This window comes from Canis aureus, chromosome 20, assembly GCF_053574225.1.
Source record: "Canis aureus isolate CA01 chromosome 20, VMU_Caureus_v.1.0, whole genome shotgun sequence".
Lineage (NCBI taxonomy): Eukaryota > Metazoa > Chordata > Mammalia > Carnivora > Canidae > Canis > Canis aureus.
In genome coordinates, this window is record NC_135630.1 from 57,701,947 (window position 1) to 57,720,558 (window position 18,612).

The following is an 18,612-nucleotide window of genomic DNA, read 5'->3' on the forward strand; positions in this document are numbered from 1 at the left end:
GAGGGGTTCGGAAGGCCTCTTGGGTCCACCACCTGCGTGAGCGCACCTGCAGGAGACGTGCGCCTGCAAAGGGCAGGACAGGACCTCGCGACCTGTGCTCTCTCCACGCCTCTGACATGAGCAAACGTGACGCAGCTGTGTAGAGGGCCTGGGGTGGGACACAGGCCCCACGGGGCGGCTGGAGGGAGATGCGGGAGAGCGTGGGTGGGCGTCGCCCCCGTTTGCTTCATCGATGGCGGGTGCCAGGAGGTCACCTGCGTCCGCATGAGCCTCGACAACAGTAAAAGCTTGGTGACAGGAGCTACCCTCCCCGTCTCCCACCTGCTTTGTCCCTGCCTGGCCAGCCACGGGGCACATTTTGGGGTGAAAGAAGTGTGGATTTCCAGTAGTTCTGGAAATTGTGGTATTTTTTCTGATTTCAGGAAAGCGAGCTGTGCTGAACCCCCATTCACGGCCCCTTGGTTACTCTCCCTTAGAACACGACAGTCCTGTCATGGTCACCCTGACTTCGAAAACCACATTGACTTGAACGCTGTATTTTGAACAAAACAATAATAATGAAAATACAGGGAAATATTACACAGGATTTCCTGCGTGACGGACGCTGTCCTTAGGGCTTCACCACGTCGCTTCACGTCATTCGTGCAGTAAACTGTCGAGGCAGGTGGCATTGTGACCTCATTTGGCAGGTGCAAACCCGGGGTGCAGGGGGTGTGGCTGCGCAGCAGGGTCTCGGGGCAAGGCCTCCGGCCGGGGCTCCCCCCCCTCAGCCAGGGGGCCGCTGGAGGTCAGGGGGCCGCTGCAGGCCACGGGGTGCGCTGCAGGCTGGGGGGGCGCTGCAGGTCTGGGGAGGCCGCTGCAGGTCGGGGGGCTGCTGCAGGTCTGGGGGGGCCGCTGCAGGTTGGGGGGCTGCTGCAGGTCTGGGGGGGCCACTGCAGGTCGGGGGGCTGCTGCAGGTCTGGGGGGGCCGCTGCAGGTCGGGGGGCTGCTGCAGGTCTGGGGGGGGCGCTGCAGGTCGAGGGGCCTCACTCGGGGCCGGGGAGCCGCTGCAGATCGGGGGAGGTCGCTGCAAGTCGGGGGGCCGCTGCAGTTCAGGGGGCTGCTGCGGGCTGGGGGTCCGTGTGCCTCAGGTGCAGCCGCACCCGGGAGGCCTTGGAAGCGGCACCACGCTCCTTTAGGAGGATGTTGTGTTGGTGTCTGTCATTCGTGTCCTGTTTTCTCGGGGTGCCCTCAGGCAGGAGCCCAGCCACCAGACGCCCCGATTTTCTCTATTTGTTTCATAATATATTTACTCTTGATCTATTTTTTTTGACAAAATGATTTTAGAATTATTTTGTCATAGTTTTAAAAAAATCTCACTGAATATTTGTATTAAAATTTGTAAACAGGGGATCCCTGGGTGGCTCAGGGGTTTAGTGCCACCTTCAGCCCAGGCCATGACTCCGGGGTCTTGGGATCGAGTCCCACGTCCGGCTCCCCGCATGGAGTCTGCTTCTCCCTCTGCCTGGGTCTCTGCCCCGCCCCCCTGTGTCTCTCATGAATAAATAAATAAAATCCTTAAAAAAAATTTGTAAACAGAATGTCCAACTGGTGTTTATTTCTGCCACTTTCAAATAAAGTGACTATCTCACATGCTCCCTGTGGGGGCAATAGAGTGATGGTATTTGCAAAAGAGTAGAACACGAGGGACAGACGGCAGGAAAGCGGTAAGAGGGCAAGCGGTGGCACGTATGAATGACGACATGCATGCACATTCTTAGTGAGCCGGACAGCTCAACCTAGTAAAAGACTTTACTGCTCTCGATTTTAATTGAAAAGGACAGAACCAGAATAAAGGATGCAATGGTGACTGCTTAGTGCTACGCTGATGCTCCAACCTCATTTATCAGTTTGACTTTTTCCTTCCTTTTCTTCCCTTCCCTTCCCTTCCCTTCCTTTGCCTTGCCTTGCCTTGCCTTCCCATACCATCCTATCCCTTCCCATCCCATCCCTTCCCTTGCCTTCTCATCCCATCCTATCCTATTCCATCCCATCCTATCCTATTCCATCCCATCCCATCCCATCCCATCCCATCCCATCCCATCCCATCTCATCCCATCCCATCCCATCTCATCCCTTCCTTTGCCTTGCCTTGCCTTGCCTTGCCTTGCCTTGCCTTGCCTTGCCTTCCCTTGCCTTCCCTTCCCTTCCCTTCCCTTCCCTTCCCTTCCCTTCCCTTCCCTTCCCTTCCCTTCCCATCCTGTCCCATCCCATCCCATCCCATCCCATCCTAGCCCAAATCTGAAAGCCTCGCCTCTGTGGGTTTGCTTGGGCACCATGACCCAGGGGTGCTGCACTCTCATACCTGGCCTTCATCGTTCCCAAGGAAATGCTCCTGAACCGTTGTGCCTGCCTTCCGCCTTGGTGCATTCCGGCTGACATCCCCTGGCCTCCTGGCAGAAATACCTGGATTTCATTAAAACCCAGTCTCTCCTGAGGCCATCTCTGCTGGATATTAGAGGGGACTGCTACCCCACCAGGGGAGTTTTAGCTACCTAATGAAGAATAGATTGGGGCTGGACTGTTCGACGTGCTCTCACATTACCGTTTAGAAGGTTTCTCTCCCTGTCGACCCACCTGCCTGTGCCTGTGGCTTCCTGTGTGCCCGCAGCTCATCCGACCAGCGCAGGGGCTCTGCTGGGCCCCCCAGGGTTTCCTCGAGTTGGACACTAAGATGAGTCTTGCTTCATATTTCAGGTGCGAGTTCCCTCCCGTTGTCCCAAGTTCTGGCTCCCAGGCCCCCTGTATGAGTGACGCCTCGGTCTGCCATGGAACCTGGCCCTGCCCTGGCCTGGCTCCTGCTCCTGAGCCTGCTGGCTGATTGTCTGAAGGCCGCTCAGTCGCGAGACTTCACAGTGAAAGACATTGTCTACCTCCACCCTTCAAGTAAGACTCCTGTTCGCTTTGCTGCTGAAATGTCGCTTTACTTTAAATAAGATGTGAGTTGGGACGCCCGGGTGACTCCGTGGTTGCGCGTCTGCCTTCAGCTCAGGTCATGACCCCGGGGTCCCGGGATCGAGTCCCGCGTCGGGCTCCCCGCGTGGAGCCTGCTTCTCCCTCTGCTTGTGTCTCTGCCTCTCTCTGTGTTTCTCATGAATAAATAAATAAAATATTTGAATAAATGAATAAATGAATAAAATCTATTTAAAAAAAAAAAGATGTGAGTTGAAAGACAGGCAAAGGCAGCCTTCCACGCAAGGGAAACTACTTTGGATGATTTGATTGGGAGGGTGCAGGTGCCCCCAGAGATGTATGTTTTGCCCTCGCCTTTTAAATAGGGTGTTTGTTTTTTATTCCAAGGCAGATTGTTAAGGCTTGTTTTCTCTGTTCGCAGCACAATCGCTCCGATGCTGAGCGCCCTTCCCTTTAACTTGTGCCAGCTCCCAATCGGTTATCAAAGTGAACTGGCGTGTCCCGGGAGGAGGGTGTTTGTAAAAAGATCAGTTCTTTACAGGCAAGATAATAGCTGGTCTTCCTGTCTGGGCGTCGGATTCTCAGTTTCAGCGGTGTTGGCCTCCGCTACTTCCTATTCCCTATCCCTTTTGGTTTCCTGTGTTTGGGAATCATCTAGGGAGCGCGTAGTAATGTAGGTGCCCAGATCCCTTCCCTGGGTGTCTGATTGCACACGCCTGGGACTGTACCAATGAATTTTTGCTTTCGGCAAGAATTTCAGGTGTTTCTCTTACTCGTATTCTAAGGATCACACTTCGGGAAGCATAGCAGTTAAACTTCTGCTTTTGGCCTCCATCTCTCCGTTTATCTTCTCCCTCCCTCTTATTTCTGTCTGAATCCTCTTCTGCGTGGCCCCTGTGGTAGGGAAGGCTGGGTATATTGGGTGTGTTTTGACCTTTACCATTTGCCCTGAGGTATGTTACTCTTCTGAAATGTTCCGTTCAGCAAATGTTTTCCGAGCGTCTACTGTGTGTCAAGCATCGTCATGGGCATGGGAGGTACAAAGGCAAATAAAACATGGTTCTTGCTTTTGAGGATCTTATAGCCCAAGTGGAGGCAGTCTCCACCCAGTCAGAATATTTCATGGGTACGTGTTCTGGTGTAGATGACAGGGGTTCCGAGGAATGCACAGGGGCTTGGGGCTTGGGTCCGTGGCTCGCTCAACTGCTTTGTAGCCTTCTGGCCTGAAATAAGGTCCCTAACTTTGTGAAGGTTAAATAAAGGAATGTGTGCAGAGCACTTAGCAGAGTATGAGCCGAAGTAAATGCTCAATGAAATTTAGAGGCATCTTGTTAGGTGCTCATTTCTACATTTCTAGAGTGGATGAAATAATACACACCCTGGTGCATTATTTTGTGGACTAGAGATAATATCCGTAAGATACGAGGCACCTACGTGAGAGGCAGTGGGATGTTTGTTTCTTTTTTTTATAATAAATTTATTTTTTTATTGGTGTTCAATTTGCCAACATACAGAATAACACCCAGTGCTCACCCCGTCAAGTGCCCCCCTCCGTGCCCGTCACCCAGTCACCCCCACCCCCCGCCCTCCTCCCCTTCCACCACCCCTAGTTCGTTTCCCAGAGTCAGGAGTCTTTATGTTCTGTCTCCCTTTCTGATATTTGTTTCTTATGACGTTGTTGTGAGTGAGTGAGATGGTAAACTGAAGTTGCTGGAAATAGGTCTCTCTAATGTTTTAACTCCAAATATACACTTGACAGGCAGCAAGTAGTTCCTTCAGACTTGCTGCTATTGTATGCTCTTACCGGTAAAGGCTGGTGCCTACTGGTTAATTGTGTGGAAAGAGTATCTGGCTGCTTGTTTCTATGGGACTGTTTATTTTAATGATCATGGAAAGAAGGTGCTTTTTGATATTTGCCGTGTTCTCTGGAATTGCATTTTGGTCTCTTCTCCAAAGAGCCATGCTTTTTTATTAGACCTGGTGAACAAAAACCTAGATTTCAGTCTCAGTTTTGATTGCGAAAACCTTCCGTTTCTATGGGATTCTTTGTCCGCTTCAGTGACAGACTCAGTAGTCACTGGGCCGAAAAACAAGCCTCCTGTGAGGCTGTGATTGTACACAGGGTGGGGAGGAAAATCAAGGGGATTAGATTTGAGTGAACAAGACTAAGTCACACACGCCGACCACTTCTGTGCCAGTGTTGTGGCGGGTCAGTGCCTGGGATGAGTGGGCCCCCTATGTGAAAAGTCCTTTTCAGAATGGGATCTCTAAAGGATGAGCTCTGCAAGGCCAGAGGGAGCAATCAGTCTTGCCCTCTAGAGGTTGGCAGGAAAGTTCTGCTCATGTGGCCTATGTTAATTAAATAGAATTAAATAGGATAGAATTAAAAAGAATTCACATATAGGGGTGTCTGGGTGGCTCAGCCGATTGAGTGGATGACTCTTGGTTTTGGCTCAGTTCATGGTCTCAGGATTGTGAGATTGAGCCCCCGGTAGGGCTCTGTGCTCAGCGTGGAGTCTGTTTGAGATTCTCTCTCTCTCCCTCTTCCCCTCCCCGTACTCACATGCTCACGCACTCTCTTTCTCTAAAAAGAATAAATCTTAAAAAAAAAAAAAAGGATTCACCATATAGAAAGACTTGGTGGGGTCTTCTGATGTGATTTGGAGATATGGAGGCCAGAAGATATCGGTCCTAAGCTCGATTATACATAGATGATTCCCCGGAAGCTCTGGGCTGAATTCTCGCTTAGAGTCTCCATGACTGGTCACGGGGAGTAAAAAGTCTTGCTGGATTGAAGTTACCTTCAACAGTTCCTACTCCACATTTCTCTGCACGATCTCAGGACTTTTTGATGTTTGTTTGCTTCTCTTAGACTTTAATTTTTTTAAAGGTCATGGTCCTCTGCCCCTGAGCGGCACCCACTAGACCAGGTTTAGAGGGAGTGATCTCTCTGCAAATCAGCAGGTTTCTATAGAATATAGACCATAAAAAATAGGTGAGGGAAGAGTGGGATTATCTTGGCTTTGAATTATTAATATAATCACCTCACTTTGTAGATGGAAGCCCAAGTAGCTTTCCCTGGGGTCAGCAAGAGAGCCAGATCCCATTAATGTTAGATACTGCTCAGAACCTACCAGAGGAGAAATCGGTGATGCTAGAGATGTTGAGAAGACACACAAGTTTTCTACACCACCCAAACAAATTCATTTCCCGTGGGCACCAAGCAGTCCTCAGAGACCATAAGCGAAGTGAGGTGAGATTGGAATCTTGGTTGGAAAAGTTCAGCATCCCATGACTCATCTCCTTTGATCTCCGGTTCCCTAATTTTTGTGCGGTTTTTGTTTGTTTTTAAAGATTTTATTTTTAAGTAATCTCTATACCCAGCGTGGGGCTAGAACTCACAACCCCGAGATCAAGGATTGCATGCACTAGCAGCTGAGCCAGCCAGACACCCCTTGGTGCCCTAGTTTTTGAGGTTTCCGACCTTTAATAAAAAAAATCAACTTCATGGCTTTCAAACTTGAGGCACTGACCTCTATAACGTTCTGTTCTGTAATTCGTATGTTTTTCTTTCCTTTTTCATTTGAAAAATGATGAATTTCTTCCCACCCTATGATTAAAATACCAAAGACCAATAAAACCTTCAAAGCAGGAGTTAGCATTCAGAGAAACGGAGTGACTTCTTTGGTTTCCAGGCATCAGACGAGATAGTGGAATTTAGCATCCTAAGTGGTTGCAACCTGTTCTTGGCCTCCATTTCTTTACTTCTAATAGAAACCTCTCCTGAGAAATCCAATTTTCCTCTGGCTGCATATTCTGAGTCTTTCCTTAATCATGTGGAACAAAGAGCTGTGTCCCTGCGGGGGGCTTGTTTATGCCCAGAGAGTGAGCCAACGCAGTTTCTTCACAATTCTGTACCGCGTAAGTCTTAGGAAGTGAGCGTTCTTTCTAAAAAGGTACCAGAAAATGCATTTCTGTCAGAAATATGTTCATAGCATTCAAATTATCCTGACAATATTTTGTCGCTGGATGGACTCAGAAGGGAGATCAATTTATCAGATTTCTAGAAATCTTATGTTTGCATGCAGTTTCCAGAAACAATGGAAATTAGTTTTGCAAGAATAAAACAGGTTTGGATGCGTTACACAGCGGCACGCATTTTAAAACAAGATTCTCTTCTCACCACAGTTTTGATGACTGAAGGCCTTTGTCCAGGCAAAAGTTCCAAGAGATGGAAACAAAGCTGGAGTCTCTTCCATGGCCTTACGAGTGAATTACAGTGGTTGAACCTCGGCTGACCGTAGGACTCTAATGGACCGATTATATTACAGGAAGTAACTGGGCGCTTTGGCTTTTCCTTTTTTCTTTACAATCATCTACTCTTGAGGGACCAGGGACTTATGCCCTGAAATGCAGAACACTAAGCTTATTAACTCTGTGATCAAGAGCCAAATTAGATTCATTCACAGCTGAGGCCACCACGATTTGAAACTTTACTTGCTCTGTAGTGCTTTGAAGTAACAAAGAAGAAAATAACACATCTCTTAGGAACCCTTTTCCTTCCTCCTAAAAAAAAGAACTTCTTTATCAGATGCGGTATCAGTTAGCGAGTTACTGGAGACAGTTGCTCATCTGTGGACCTTAGTTTTTGGTTGAATATTTCCAGGGCGAAGAATTTAACCATTTACTTGATATTGTGCTATAATTGGCCCCTTGAAACGGAGTCTGTTTGAAGAGATTTGGCACAGAGAAGAGTTTGACGATTCACCCATCGGTACTACCTGCCAAGATGCAGGTACAAGTTGCTGAAAGCAAATATTTAGACGGTTGTGGTTGAGATGCATGCAGGTAGGACGTTGTAGATTTAAAAGTAAAACTCACTGAAAACGAGATCCCTTGGTTGAGTGTCAGAGCCGGTGCTGATAGACATGCCCGAGATAAATGACTTGACGCGAAGCTTCGTTTCGCCGCCGTAGTGTTCTAGCTCATATTCCTGTTTAAATTTTGATGTGCTTTGGGTTACTTGCAGAGCCCAGGCCTACTTGTGTAAGAAATAACAGTATTTAGTGGAATATGTCACCCGTCTAGCAAAAGATCATTTTGAAGAGTCCAGTAAATAATCCAAATTTGGGAACACCACAACTTCTTAGTGCCAGGTTCTCGAGAAGTTCATTCTTGTCGTGGCTAGATCATCAATCTTCATTCAGAGTTCTTAATTTGTCTCTTTGATGGGAAAGTTTCCAGGAATAACTAATCCGACATTCCGGTGAAGAGTTTTACTGGCTGTAGTGACCGACAGATAAAATTGGACGCTCTCATGAATTAATCACGCCCGCTGCAGTGGCACGGCCGGCTTGCAGTCCTAAACCTGGGGGAGTGTGATGATAATTTTTTGAGAATTACTTTTCGGTGGCAAATCATTTACTTTTTTTTTTTTTCCAATACATGATAATTCCTCAAATTTTACAAGCCATTTTGAAGTTCTTTTAAACCTATTACATATTATGTGTTTTTACATTGACGGTGAAACTAGTTTCTTCATGTATCCAGTAGGACAGCGTCTTAGAATATTTCGTATGGATTTTCTCATAACAGTGTTTGTCAAAATAAGCTCAGTGTCCATGAGGATATTGAGCGGCTTTGGAATGTAAGGACCTGCTTGTTTTAAATTCTTCGGGCTCACACTTGAGATATCTTCTTATGTAAGTAGAATCTCTCCATTCCGATGTAACCCACCTATCTGGACGGTGAGGTGTGGACACATAAACGTTATTTGTGTGTCGTTTTACAAGATCTTGTTTCCTTCTGTTTTGTTATAACCGTATGAAGGGGGAGCGTGTATCCCCGTAGTGAAATTTCCTCCCTGGGAGCTGCGGCTCTAAGCTGCCTCCCGTCCTCTTGTTTTCGGACAGTCCGTGCCCTCACTATCATCATCTCCCGGAATTTGAGTCCCCGACTACGTGGAGGAACATAGTTGGCCTCTAAAAAGTTCCAGTTTCTTACCTTTTTTAGACAGGTTGTGAGTTTTGATCATGTTCGTTTCTTGGATGGGGTCTTTTTTAGACAGGTTGTGAGTTTTGATCATGTTCGTTTCTTGGATGGGGTCAGGCTCAGCTGTGAAATGGTACGAGCACGTACAAGGACGGCGGCTATTCTGTGCAAGGTGAGCACCAGAGTTAAAGTTGGCCCATCATTTTGGCCTTAAGCTGCTGCCTCCTCCTTCATTTATTTTTGATAACACACTTAATTGCTTCCATGTGGGCAAAGCAATTTACCCTGAGATGATTATTTCCACCAGTGGGATACGCAGGCTCGGCCATCTGCGAGGGAGAACAGTTGGCTCCTGCAGATGAAGTCTTTGAGCGCTTGCAGTTTTGAAAGAGGCCAGGTAATTTTACCAATTAGAAAAAAAAAAAAGCAAAAGTTCTGTTTATGGAAGGCAAAACTCTAAGTTGATAAGCAGTGAGGAAAAGCACATGAGTGAGAAGGACAGAGACGACCCGACATTCATTCCTGGCACCTGACATTCTTGGCGGACGCTCGGCCTTAAGTGCCCACCAGGCCCTGCGTGTGCTGGGCATGCTCTCTACAGCGGGACTCTAACCAGACACCTCTCTGTCCGAGGGTACACGAAGGCAAGATACGAGCACCTAGGACAGTCTCTTTGGAAGGTAGGAAGCAGGAATTCAGGGGTGAGGAGAGGATGGGCTAGGGAAGGCTTCCTGGGATTACACATCCCTCAGGCTTCCTAGGGCCTCCACATCCACCACGTGGCCTCAGCGTGCTGCCCCGTGGACATCAGAGACGGGCCTGCTACGGCCTTCGGAGGGTCCCCTCTGCACAGCATAGACTTTGGTCACGAAGACTCTTTTCTTAGCTGCTGCTTACTGTCCCCAGGATTCTTTTTTTAAAAAATAGATCTATTTATTTATTTATTTATGATAGACACAGAGAGAGAGAGGCAAAGACACAGGAGGAGACAGAAGCAGGCTCCATGCAGGGAACCTGATGCGGGACTCGATCCCGGGACTCCAGGATCACGCCCGGGGCCAAAGGCAGGCGCTAAACCGCTGAGCCACCCAGGGATCCCCGTCTCCGGGGATTCTTAACCATGTCAGGGCAACCAGATAAAAATACCAGGTTGAACCGGAGATATTGCCACTTTTTAGGTCAAAATGGTCAAACATAAGGGCATTTTTAATGTTTCAATCTAATATTTATATTTACATGTTGACATGTCTATGCGAGTTGACGCATAAGAGTAAATCGTTGGAAGTCTAGAATGCCTGTCTTTAGTTGGAACTTTTATTGGGATAGTTGTACTTTCGTAAGCAGTTATAAGAAGTGACATAGAGGGATCCCTTGTTTACTTCACTCAGTTTCCCCCAGTGGTAACATTTTGAAAAACCAGGTTATTAACGTTGATGCAATCAATCTACTTGTCTTATCCGGACGTCCCCAGTTTTACTTGTGTTCATTTGTATGTGTATTTAGTTTGACACAGTTTCCTCACATGTGTAAGTCTGTGTCCCCGCCACCGTGTGAAGACCCTAAGCAGTTTCAGTAGCACAAGAATCCCTCCTATCAGCCCCCCCTCCACCTTCCTCTCCCCTCATGCCCCCACCACTCCCATCCTTACCCCCTGGCAACCACTAAACTTTCCTCTACTTCTAAAATGTCATTTTTCAACTGTTGTATAAACGGAATCCTACAGTATGTAATCTTGGGGGACTGTTTTCTTTTCAGTTCGCATAATTCCCTGGAAATTCATCCAAGCTGTTGAATGTATTAATAGTTCACTTTTGTTGCTGATATTCCATAGCATGGAGGTACCGCAGTGTGTTTAACCACTCATTCATTGAAGGACATCTGGATTGTCTCCAGTTTTTGGCTATTACGGCCGAAGTTGCTGTGAATATTCGCATACAGGTTTTTGTGTGAATATCAGTTTTCATTTCTCAGAGATGAGTGTCCAGGAGTGCAATTGCTGCTGAGTCAGATGGTAGTTACAGGTTTATTTTTTATTTTTTATTTTTTATTTTTTTTAAATTTTTATTTATTTATGATAGTCACAGAGAGAGAGAGAGAGAGAGGCAGAGACACAGGCAGAGGGAGAAGCAGGCTCCATGCACCGAGAGCCCGATGTGGGATTCGATCCCAGGACTCCAGGATCACGCCCTGGGCCAAAGGCAGGCGCCAAACCGCTGCGCCACCCAGGGATCCCACAGGTTTAGTTTTTAAAGAAACTGCCAGGCTGTCTTGAGAAAACTTTTGTAAAAAGATGACCATGTCTGACTTCAGGATTCTGTGCTCAGTCTAAAAAAAATTAATCTTTTTCTTGATCCTTTTTCTAGCCACGCCATATCCCGGTGGATTTAAGTGTTTCACCTGTGAAAAGGCAGCAGACAATTATGAGTGCAACCGATGGGCTCCAGACATCTACTGTCCTCGAGGTAAATTCTCAGTAGACAGATTGGGGTCCCCAGAGCTGCCCGTGAGCGAACCGCCTTGTTGACTTGACGCATAGATAGAGAGAGGCATGCTTGCGATCTCAACCACTTCTCCTGTCTGAGGCTATTAGTAGATCTTTTCTCATCGACTTATGATCAAAGGCTTTTAGAGACATCAACTAGTCACAGGAAGGCCCCTTTTCTCCTGAAGCGTCCTTGGAGTGCCTGAAGAGGTAAGTGCTCCTTCCCACCCCGAGGCCTAGCCAAATGCAGGACAAGAAGAGAACAACCAGCCTGTTGGCCACTCTCTGAAGCATCCGTCACTGCATAGTAACTTCCTTTATGTAAAGTATGAATTGGTGTTCATAGAAAGATCCCATTTATTGCATATCTTGCCAGAGGCTTCTATCCTGAGAATGTATGAAAGCTGGAATTCGAAATGCCGTTATTGCACACGCACAAAAAACCTCTGAGCTTTTTAAACTATTCATTTCTTCTGAAGGATGAGACGGATGCCCAATTGAAGCATGAAATTTTGACCCAGAGGCCCATTTCAAAATAAAGTAGACCCTTCACGTCCATACTCATATCTCTTTTATCCCATTGAATAGGAAAAATGGTTATATTTGGTTGTGGAGTCACTAATAATGGGCTGTTTTAATTTTGGAGGGAAGTCCGGTCATTTGAATGGGGGAGATAATGAGGACAGAGTATTTTATTGACAAATGTTTGAGTGGACAGTTAGGTTTCACTGATGATTTAGTCCAGTTGTTAAAATGACTGAATACACCAGCACCAAATCTATTATTTTGTCACATAATGCAGGAACTCTCACACTCCGCCTGGGCGTTGGGAGAACATGCAAAATGAAATTAAGAGGCAGGTGTCCAGCTGCCTAAGCCGCTACTGTTTAACCCATGAGCTTCCACCGAGGCTGCCCAGTAGAAACTCCCGTGGATCTCTTCAAAATCACTGGAACCTGTGTCCTCCCTGGGCCAGTGGTCCTCAAACTCCAGTATGATCAGCATTTCCTGGAGGGCTTATTAAAACACAGACTTCTGCCCCCTTCCTGGTTCAGGAAGTCTGCTTCGGGTTCTGAGAATTTGCATTTCTAAGGAATTCCCAGGTGACACAGATGCTGCTGGTCTGGAGACCACGCGGTAAGAAACGCCAGCATCTCGGAGAGGAGGGCCCTGCACTGGATGATGGAAATACCACAGGTGATTCTAATGAACAGGCAGGGGCAAGAACCGCTGGGAGCTCCTCTCCCCGCTAATAGGAAGTGAAGTGCACTGTTGTCATTTCCAACTTCCTCTTGTTTACTTTTAGGTAGAGATGCTAATGGGGTCCCAAAAGACCACAGGGAAGAGAAAAACATGTAGATGCCAAAGATTGGCCTAATCACGAGCTAGATAACCAAACCATCCTGGTAATTAAAGATAAGTGCTCTCTGCATTGCCTTCTGCAGCCATGTGCTTATTTTGGAATAAGCCAGTGTTTTTCTAACGTTACCCCTACAGAACGAACATTTGGGCAGGTTGCTGATGGACTTGGTTTAACCCAAGTTGCTTCTCAAACTTGGTGGCGCATTGAAATCACAGGGGAAAATCATAAAACACCGATGCCCGAGGCCGTTCTCAGGGTGTGGGGTGGTGGCTGAGCATTAGGATTTTTGAAATCCCCCCGGGTCGTCCTAATATGCAGGAAATTTTGGGACCCACTGTAAACAGTGATTCTGGACAAAAACAGGATGGTTTGCTTGTGTCGCCAGTAACCTTTGGGATGGTTCCAGCAGGGAACTCCCTTCTGAAACAGTTGCCGCTAGCCGGAGGTGCTGCAGAGGAAATGTGGCAGCGCTTTCCTCGCCGTTGCCCTCGCAGGCGGGATGCAGGGGACAAGGAGGGCTTGTGAGTCAGTGCTCTCAGGCGTTGGGCCGGATTTCAGAGGCCCTGTCCAAGTCTGACGGTGGGCAGGTATATCCCTGCCACAAAGGAAAAGCAGGGGACCGGTAGCTCTCTGCTTGGATCCCTCTCAGGAAAAGGGGACGATCCCTTGTGGTCCTTTGCCCAGAGGTCAAAACCAGTTCTTCCAAAGTACAGATATCGGAAAGAATCACAGCGTTCACAGCGTCTCTTTTTCCCTTCTTCCCTCCCACTTTTATCTTTTTTGTCCTTAAACTTGGAAGGCTAGTGGAAAGTGATGCTCTGAGGTTCATGACGCAGAGTGACCATGCCAGGCTTTTGGGGGGGATTATGCAGTGGGAGGTAGGAACCGGGTTTCTCCTTTCAGGGAGCACCCAGTGAGCTGGAGGGACAAGATCTGAATGTGTCAAGTGTCGAGGATGTCGGGACAAGAGCAAGTGCCAGGTGAAGCGTGGCATGCGGTGTGGGGGAGCCGATGGGAACCGCGGCCCTGTGGGGGCTCAGGCGGCGCTGAGGGTGTCGTGGGCCGGGGGGAGGCAGCAGCCCTGCAACTGGGCGGCGGAAGCAGAGTGTCAAGGAGGGCCTTCGGGGGGTCACTCGGAGCACAGGTGTGGCGATGGGCTGCCCAGGGGGGCTCGGGGCCAGCAGAGACGTGGCCCTGGGCATGGCCACTAGTCCGCGTTGGAGAACAGGGGGGCAAAGAGGTGGAGCTTGGGTATTTTGTGGGGCCTTGAACGTCAGAGGAGGAGTAGGGACTAAGGCTGTGACCTGAGAGGGATGGAGCCACACTCAGCTTCTTTCTTGGCCAACCCCACTTTCCAGGAGCCTCTGGGCGATCTCCAGATTTTTCTAATGATGAAAACAGCATCACTGATTATTAGACTAAAATCTGAATCCTAACCACTGAACAGCCCGAGATTTATTTTCTCCCCGCTTGTTAGTAGTTGGCAGCGGCCCTAGAGCCACCAAGGGGCTTGGTAAGGGAGGCTCAGGGGCTGCTGTGGACGAGCACCCCGGCTTTCCGTGAGGTGCTTGGCCTCTTGTTTGTTTTGTGACTCGTCCAGCTGCGTTTTCATTATCACTCGATGTGAAAATAACTGGTTGAAAGCGAAAAACCCCTTTCGTGCCAGTATTTAGTCTTCTCTCTGTGGAATAAGCCCACATTCCAAACTGCTCGGGGATCATCTGGATTTCGAGGATGTTTGAAAACCAAGCTCCGTCACCCCGACGTGCCCCGGCGCCTGCTGTACGTGAGCCGCCGGGGCCAGCTGGCCTGCAGGGTCCCAGGCGTGTGGCGGCGGCCGGCAGGCCTTGTCCCGAGTCCTCGGGGCCAGGGCGGCACCGGCCACCGGCGACTCGGGCTCCCGGACTGACTCTGGAAATGTGCGCTACGGGGGTATTTTCCTGTCGCGCTGCCCCGGCCTCTGAGCTTACGGATCCCCGCCAGCAGGCTCCGCGGCGGGAGAGGAGGAGGCCCGCAGCCGCCCCTCGCCGCCCCACCTGGCCGCCCCTCGCTGCCCCCCTGGCCGCCCCTCGCTGCCCCCCTGGCCGCCCCTCGCTGCCCCCCTGGCCGCCTCTCCTTGCCCCACCTGGCCGCCCCTCGCCGCCCCACCTGGCCGCCCCTCGCCGCCCCACCTTGCCGCCCCTCGCTGCCCCCCTGGCCGCCCCTCGCTGCCCCCCTGGCCGCCCCTCGCTGCCCCCCTGGCCGCCTCTCCTTGCCCCACCTGGCCGCCCCTCGCCGCCCCACCTGGCCGCCCCTCGCCGCCCCACCTGGCCGCCCCTCGCTGCCCCCCTGGCCGCCCCTCGCTGCCCCCCTGGCCGCCTCTCCTTGCCCCACCTGGCCGCCCCTCGCCGCCCCACCTGGCCGCCCCTCGCTGCCCCACCTGGCCGCCCCTCGCTGCCCCACCTGGCCACCCCTCGGCTACCCCACCTGGCCGCCCCTCGCCGCCCCACCTGGCCGCCCCTCGCTGCCCCCCTGGCCGCCTCTCCTTGCCCCACGTGGCCGCCCCTCGCTGCCCCACTTGGCCACCCCTCGGCTACCCCACGTGGCCGCCCCTCGCTGCCCCACCTGGCCGCCTTTCCCTGCCCCACCTGGCCGCCCCTCGCCGCCCCACCTGGCCGGCTGCTGCTTAGCCTCTGGTTTCTGAGCACGCCCCGCGCAGCCGCCGGAGTCGGAGGGTCCTTGAAATCCTATCATCCGAGGGGCCGGTTTAAGGAGCTGACGAAAGAAAACTCGGGGTTAGCCGCACGCCCTCAGAGCCCGGGTTTAGCCCGCGTGCAGGCCCAGCAGCGCCTCGGGACAGGGGCTGGCTCGGTGTTTATTAGGAGTCTGTGGAATTAAATGTCAAGTCCAAAACATCACAATTTCAAAAAGGCTCATTCCGTGGAGGATGCCTGAGCAGCCAGGGCTTTTAGGTTTCTTCTTGATCCTGAAGTGCAGATGCCTCCCTGTAAGACAAAATCTTCCCCTGAAAGTACTGCGGGGCAAAGTCCTGGGTGACCCTTTTCACAGCTGTTACCCGGTTGAAGCAGGAAATATCAGTGTGGCCCCAGCACAGCTGAAGACAAGCCCCGGGGCAGTAATTCGCAGGAAAGCCTGCCTTACTGTCACTCCCTCTCCCTCTCCGCAGCCTTTCGGTTTTACTTTGCCTAAGGGCGGATTTGTTTTCTCTTTTAGGCGATGTTAGATGTTAGACTGCAGCCCTCGCGGTGTCCGCCTTCTCTAAGGGTCTCTATCCTAGCTCTGAGCCGCCAGGCTTCACATCTTCTAGTTTATCTCTGAACACCTCCCGCCCCATCTCCATCCCGGGTGGAGAACTCAGAGCCTAGCCTTGGCCCTTAGAATTTCCCTTACGTTCAGGAGAGTTCACTTGTTTATTTTGTTTTATTTTTAAGATTTTAGTTATTTATTCATGGGTGACCCGGAGAGAGAGGCAGAGACCCCGGCGGAGGGAGAGGCAGGCTCCTCGCAGGGAGCCCGAGGCGGGACTCGATCCTGGGACCCCGGGGTCACGTCCTGGGCTGGAGGCAGCCGCGCACCCGCTGGGCCCCCCGGGCGCCCCAGGAGAGTTCACTCGTGTGTCCACAGAAGCTTTCGGGGACACGGCACCAACCCTGCTGGCTGCTGGGGGTGACGGGCTGTGTAGGTGACCCAGCTTGTCCTGTCGCTAATTGGAAGTCTTAGACCTCCTCCTTTTTTTAAAGTCAAAACCTTAAAATTGAAGGGTAACAGCCACGCCAGGAAGCGGATAGATGGATCGTAGCGCGGAGCTCGTTGGAATGTCACGAAGTGAACCGGCAGCGTGTGCGTCCCCCGTGCTAGGCGGCGGCGCCTCGCCAGGCCACTAGGGCTGCAGGCGGCCTCCCGGAGGTGGCCTGGTCGTGACGACCAGCACAGCCACACACCGATGAAATCGCAGGCCGTATTCCTTTTCTTCCCCACGTTTCCTATGTGAGAGTCACCCGCGTGTTCACGAGCCGTGGGGCCGTCCTCCGGGGTGTGCTCCACTGCGTCCACTCTCGATGGGCACTGGGGCTGCCTGCGGACTTCGGGTGCCGTGAGCGTCCTTGTGCACGTGTTCTGGAACGTGTGTGTGTGCATTGCTGCTAAGAGCAGCTCCGTGGGGTCGCCGGGCGTGTGGCACGTGTGCTTTGGCCTCCCCGGCGACGGCCTAGCAGCCTTCCAGAGCGATCGTGCCACTTCTTGCCGCTCGGCAGTGCCTGGCAGTGCCCGTTGCTGCGCAGCCTCCCGGCACTCCGCGTTGGCAGAGGCGAGAGGAGCTGCAAGGTGACGGGCCGAGCTTTGTAAGCAGCGGCCTGCGAGCGGGTGGCCGGGCCACCAGCCTGCGTCCCCACGCCGCCCCTCTCCCCCGCGGGCTCGGGTCCCTGCTGGTGCCCCTCGGCGCCCCGGGGAGCCTCCCCGGCAGCAGGTGCCCCGAGGGGAGCTCGGGGAGACACGTCGGGCCGCACTTCGCGTCCCCTCTGCCCCGGGGGCCCGCCTCTGCTTCCACGCGGATTTCTGTTGTTTCAGTTTGATCTGGCTATTTCAATTTTATTCTGTTGTTTCTTGGTAAGAAGGCAGGAGCTAGTTCATTTCAGCGGGCATTGAAACTCCCAGATTGCTTCTCCAATCAGAACCGGTCAGTGATTTTTTTAACCCAAGTTTCATCAGCCTAGACAAGGTGGGTGTTCTTTGGACACCTGAAATCATCCAGCCAGCTCCAATCCACGGTGTTTTCGCCCGAGTATTTTCCATGAACACAATTGCCTCAGATAGGAAGCATCCCCTTGATGCTTTTGTCTTCTTGCTTTTATTTGAACCACGGTTCACGTGAGGTCCCGTTTATCCTCGCCCCTTCCACCTATCTTCCCAACCACCTTCGTGGCCTTTGCCTGGTAATAAGCACATAGCTTTCTGGATGTCAGGGATTTGCTCTAAAAGAGGGTTTCCTTAACTTCCTGTGTCGCCTGTCCCTAGGAAGTATGGATGATTTATCTTTTCTTTTTTAAGACAAGACAAAAATAAAACCAAGAAAGTACCTGTTTGGCAGTTTCTTCAAGAGGCGCTGACTATAGGGTAAAGGAAGACAGTTATGACTCAATCAGGTTGATAAGTATTCATTTATTTTTAATTTCTGCCTTTAATTTTTTTTACCTGGAGAATTTTTTACTTGGGGCAAGAAAAGAAAAGAGTCTCTTTCAGGGGTCTGTGGAAAGTAACTGATAGGATCAGGAAAGCCAAGAGATTAATCCAATGCCTAGATCCTGGAGACCATGTGATAGTCCTAGTTGGGGTACACTCCACGTAATTGACCTTATCTACAACTCAGTTTGTAATTCGTTCCCTTCATAAATTTTCCTTTAACTTGGACTCTTTTTTCTTTCACTTTTCGTTTTACTGAACTTATAACTGAGATGTAACATACGCAGAATAGTGAACAGCACGATGAATTTTCACAAATTGAACATACTGGGGCAGCCCGGGTGGCTCAGTGGTTTAGCGCCGCCTTCAGCCCAGGGCCTGATCATGGAGACCCGGGATCGAGTCCCACATCGGGCTCCCCGCATGGAGCCTGCTTCTCCCTCTGCCTGTGTCTCTGCCTCTCTCTCTCTCTCTCTCTGTGTGTCTCATGAATAAATAAATAAAAATTTTAAAAAAAAACCACTAGCAAAGCTTAAAAAAAATGAACGTACTGTGGAAGCAGTACCCTGATTAAGAAATTGATTATTTTTGTCAGCCCAGAGGCTTCTTACATGACTGTTTTTGGTTACTATCTCTACCAACAAGG

The 18,612-nt window shown here is 50.5% G+C and overlaps 1 protein-coding gene across 3 annotated transcripts in view; it reads left to right on the forward strand.

The window, feature by feature from the left end:
• The window catches only part of LYPD6 (LY6/PLAUR domain containing 6), a 122,695-nt gene that overhangs the window by 92,016 nt on the left and 12,067 nt on the right, over positions 1–18,612 (forward strand). For all 3 annotated transcript variants that reach the window (XM_077861677.1, XM_077861675.1, XM_077861676.1), the window contains exons 2-3: positions 2,737–2,925; positions 11,307–11,405. In XM_077861677.1, the coding sequence (XP_077717803.1) occupies positions 2,808–2,925; positions 11,307–11,405 (217 nt within the window). In that variant the 5' untranslated portion in view covers positions 2,737–2,807. The remainder of the gene's footprint in view (positions 1–2,736; positions 2,926–11,306; positions 11,406–18,612) is intronic.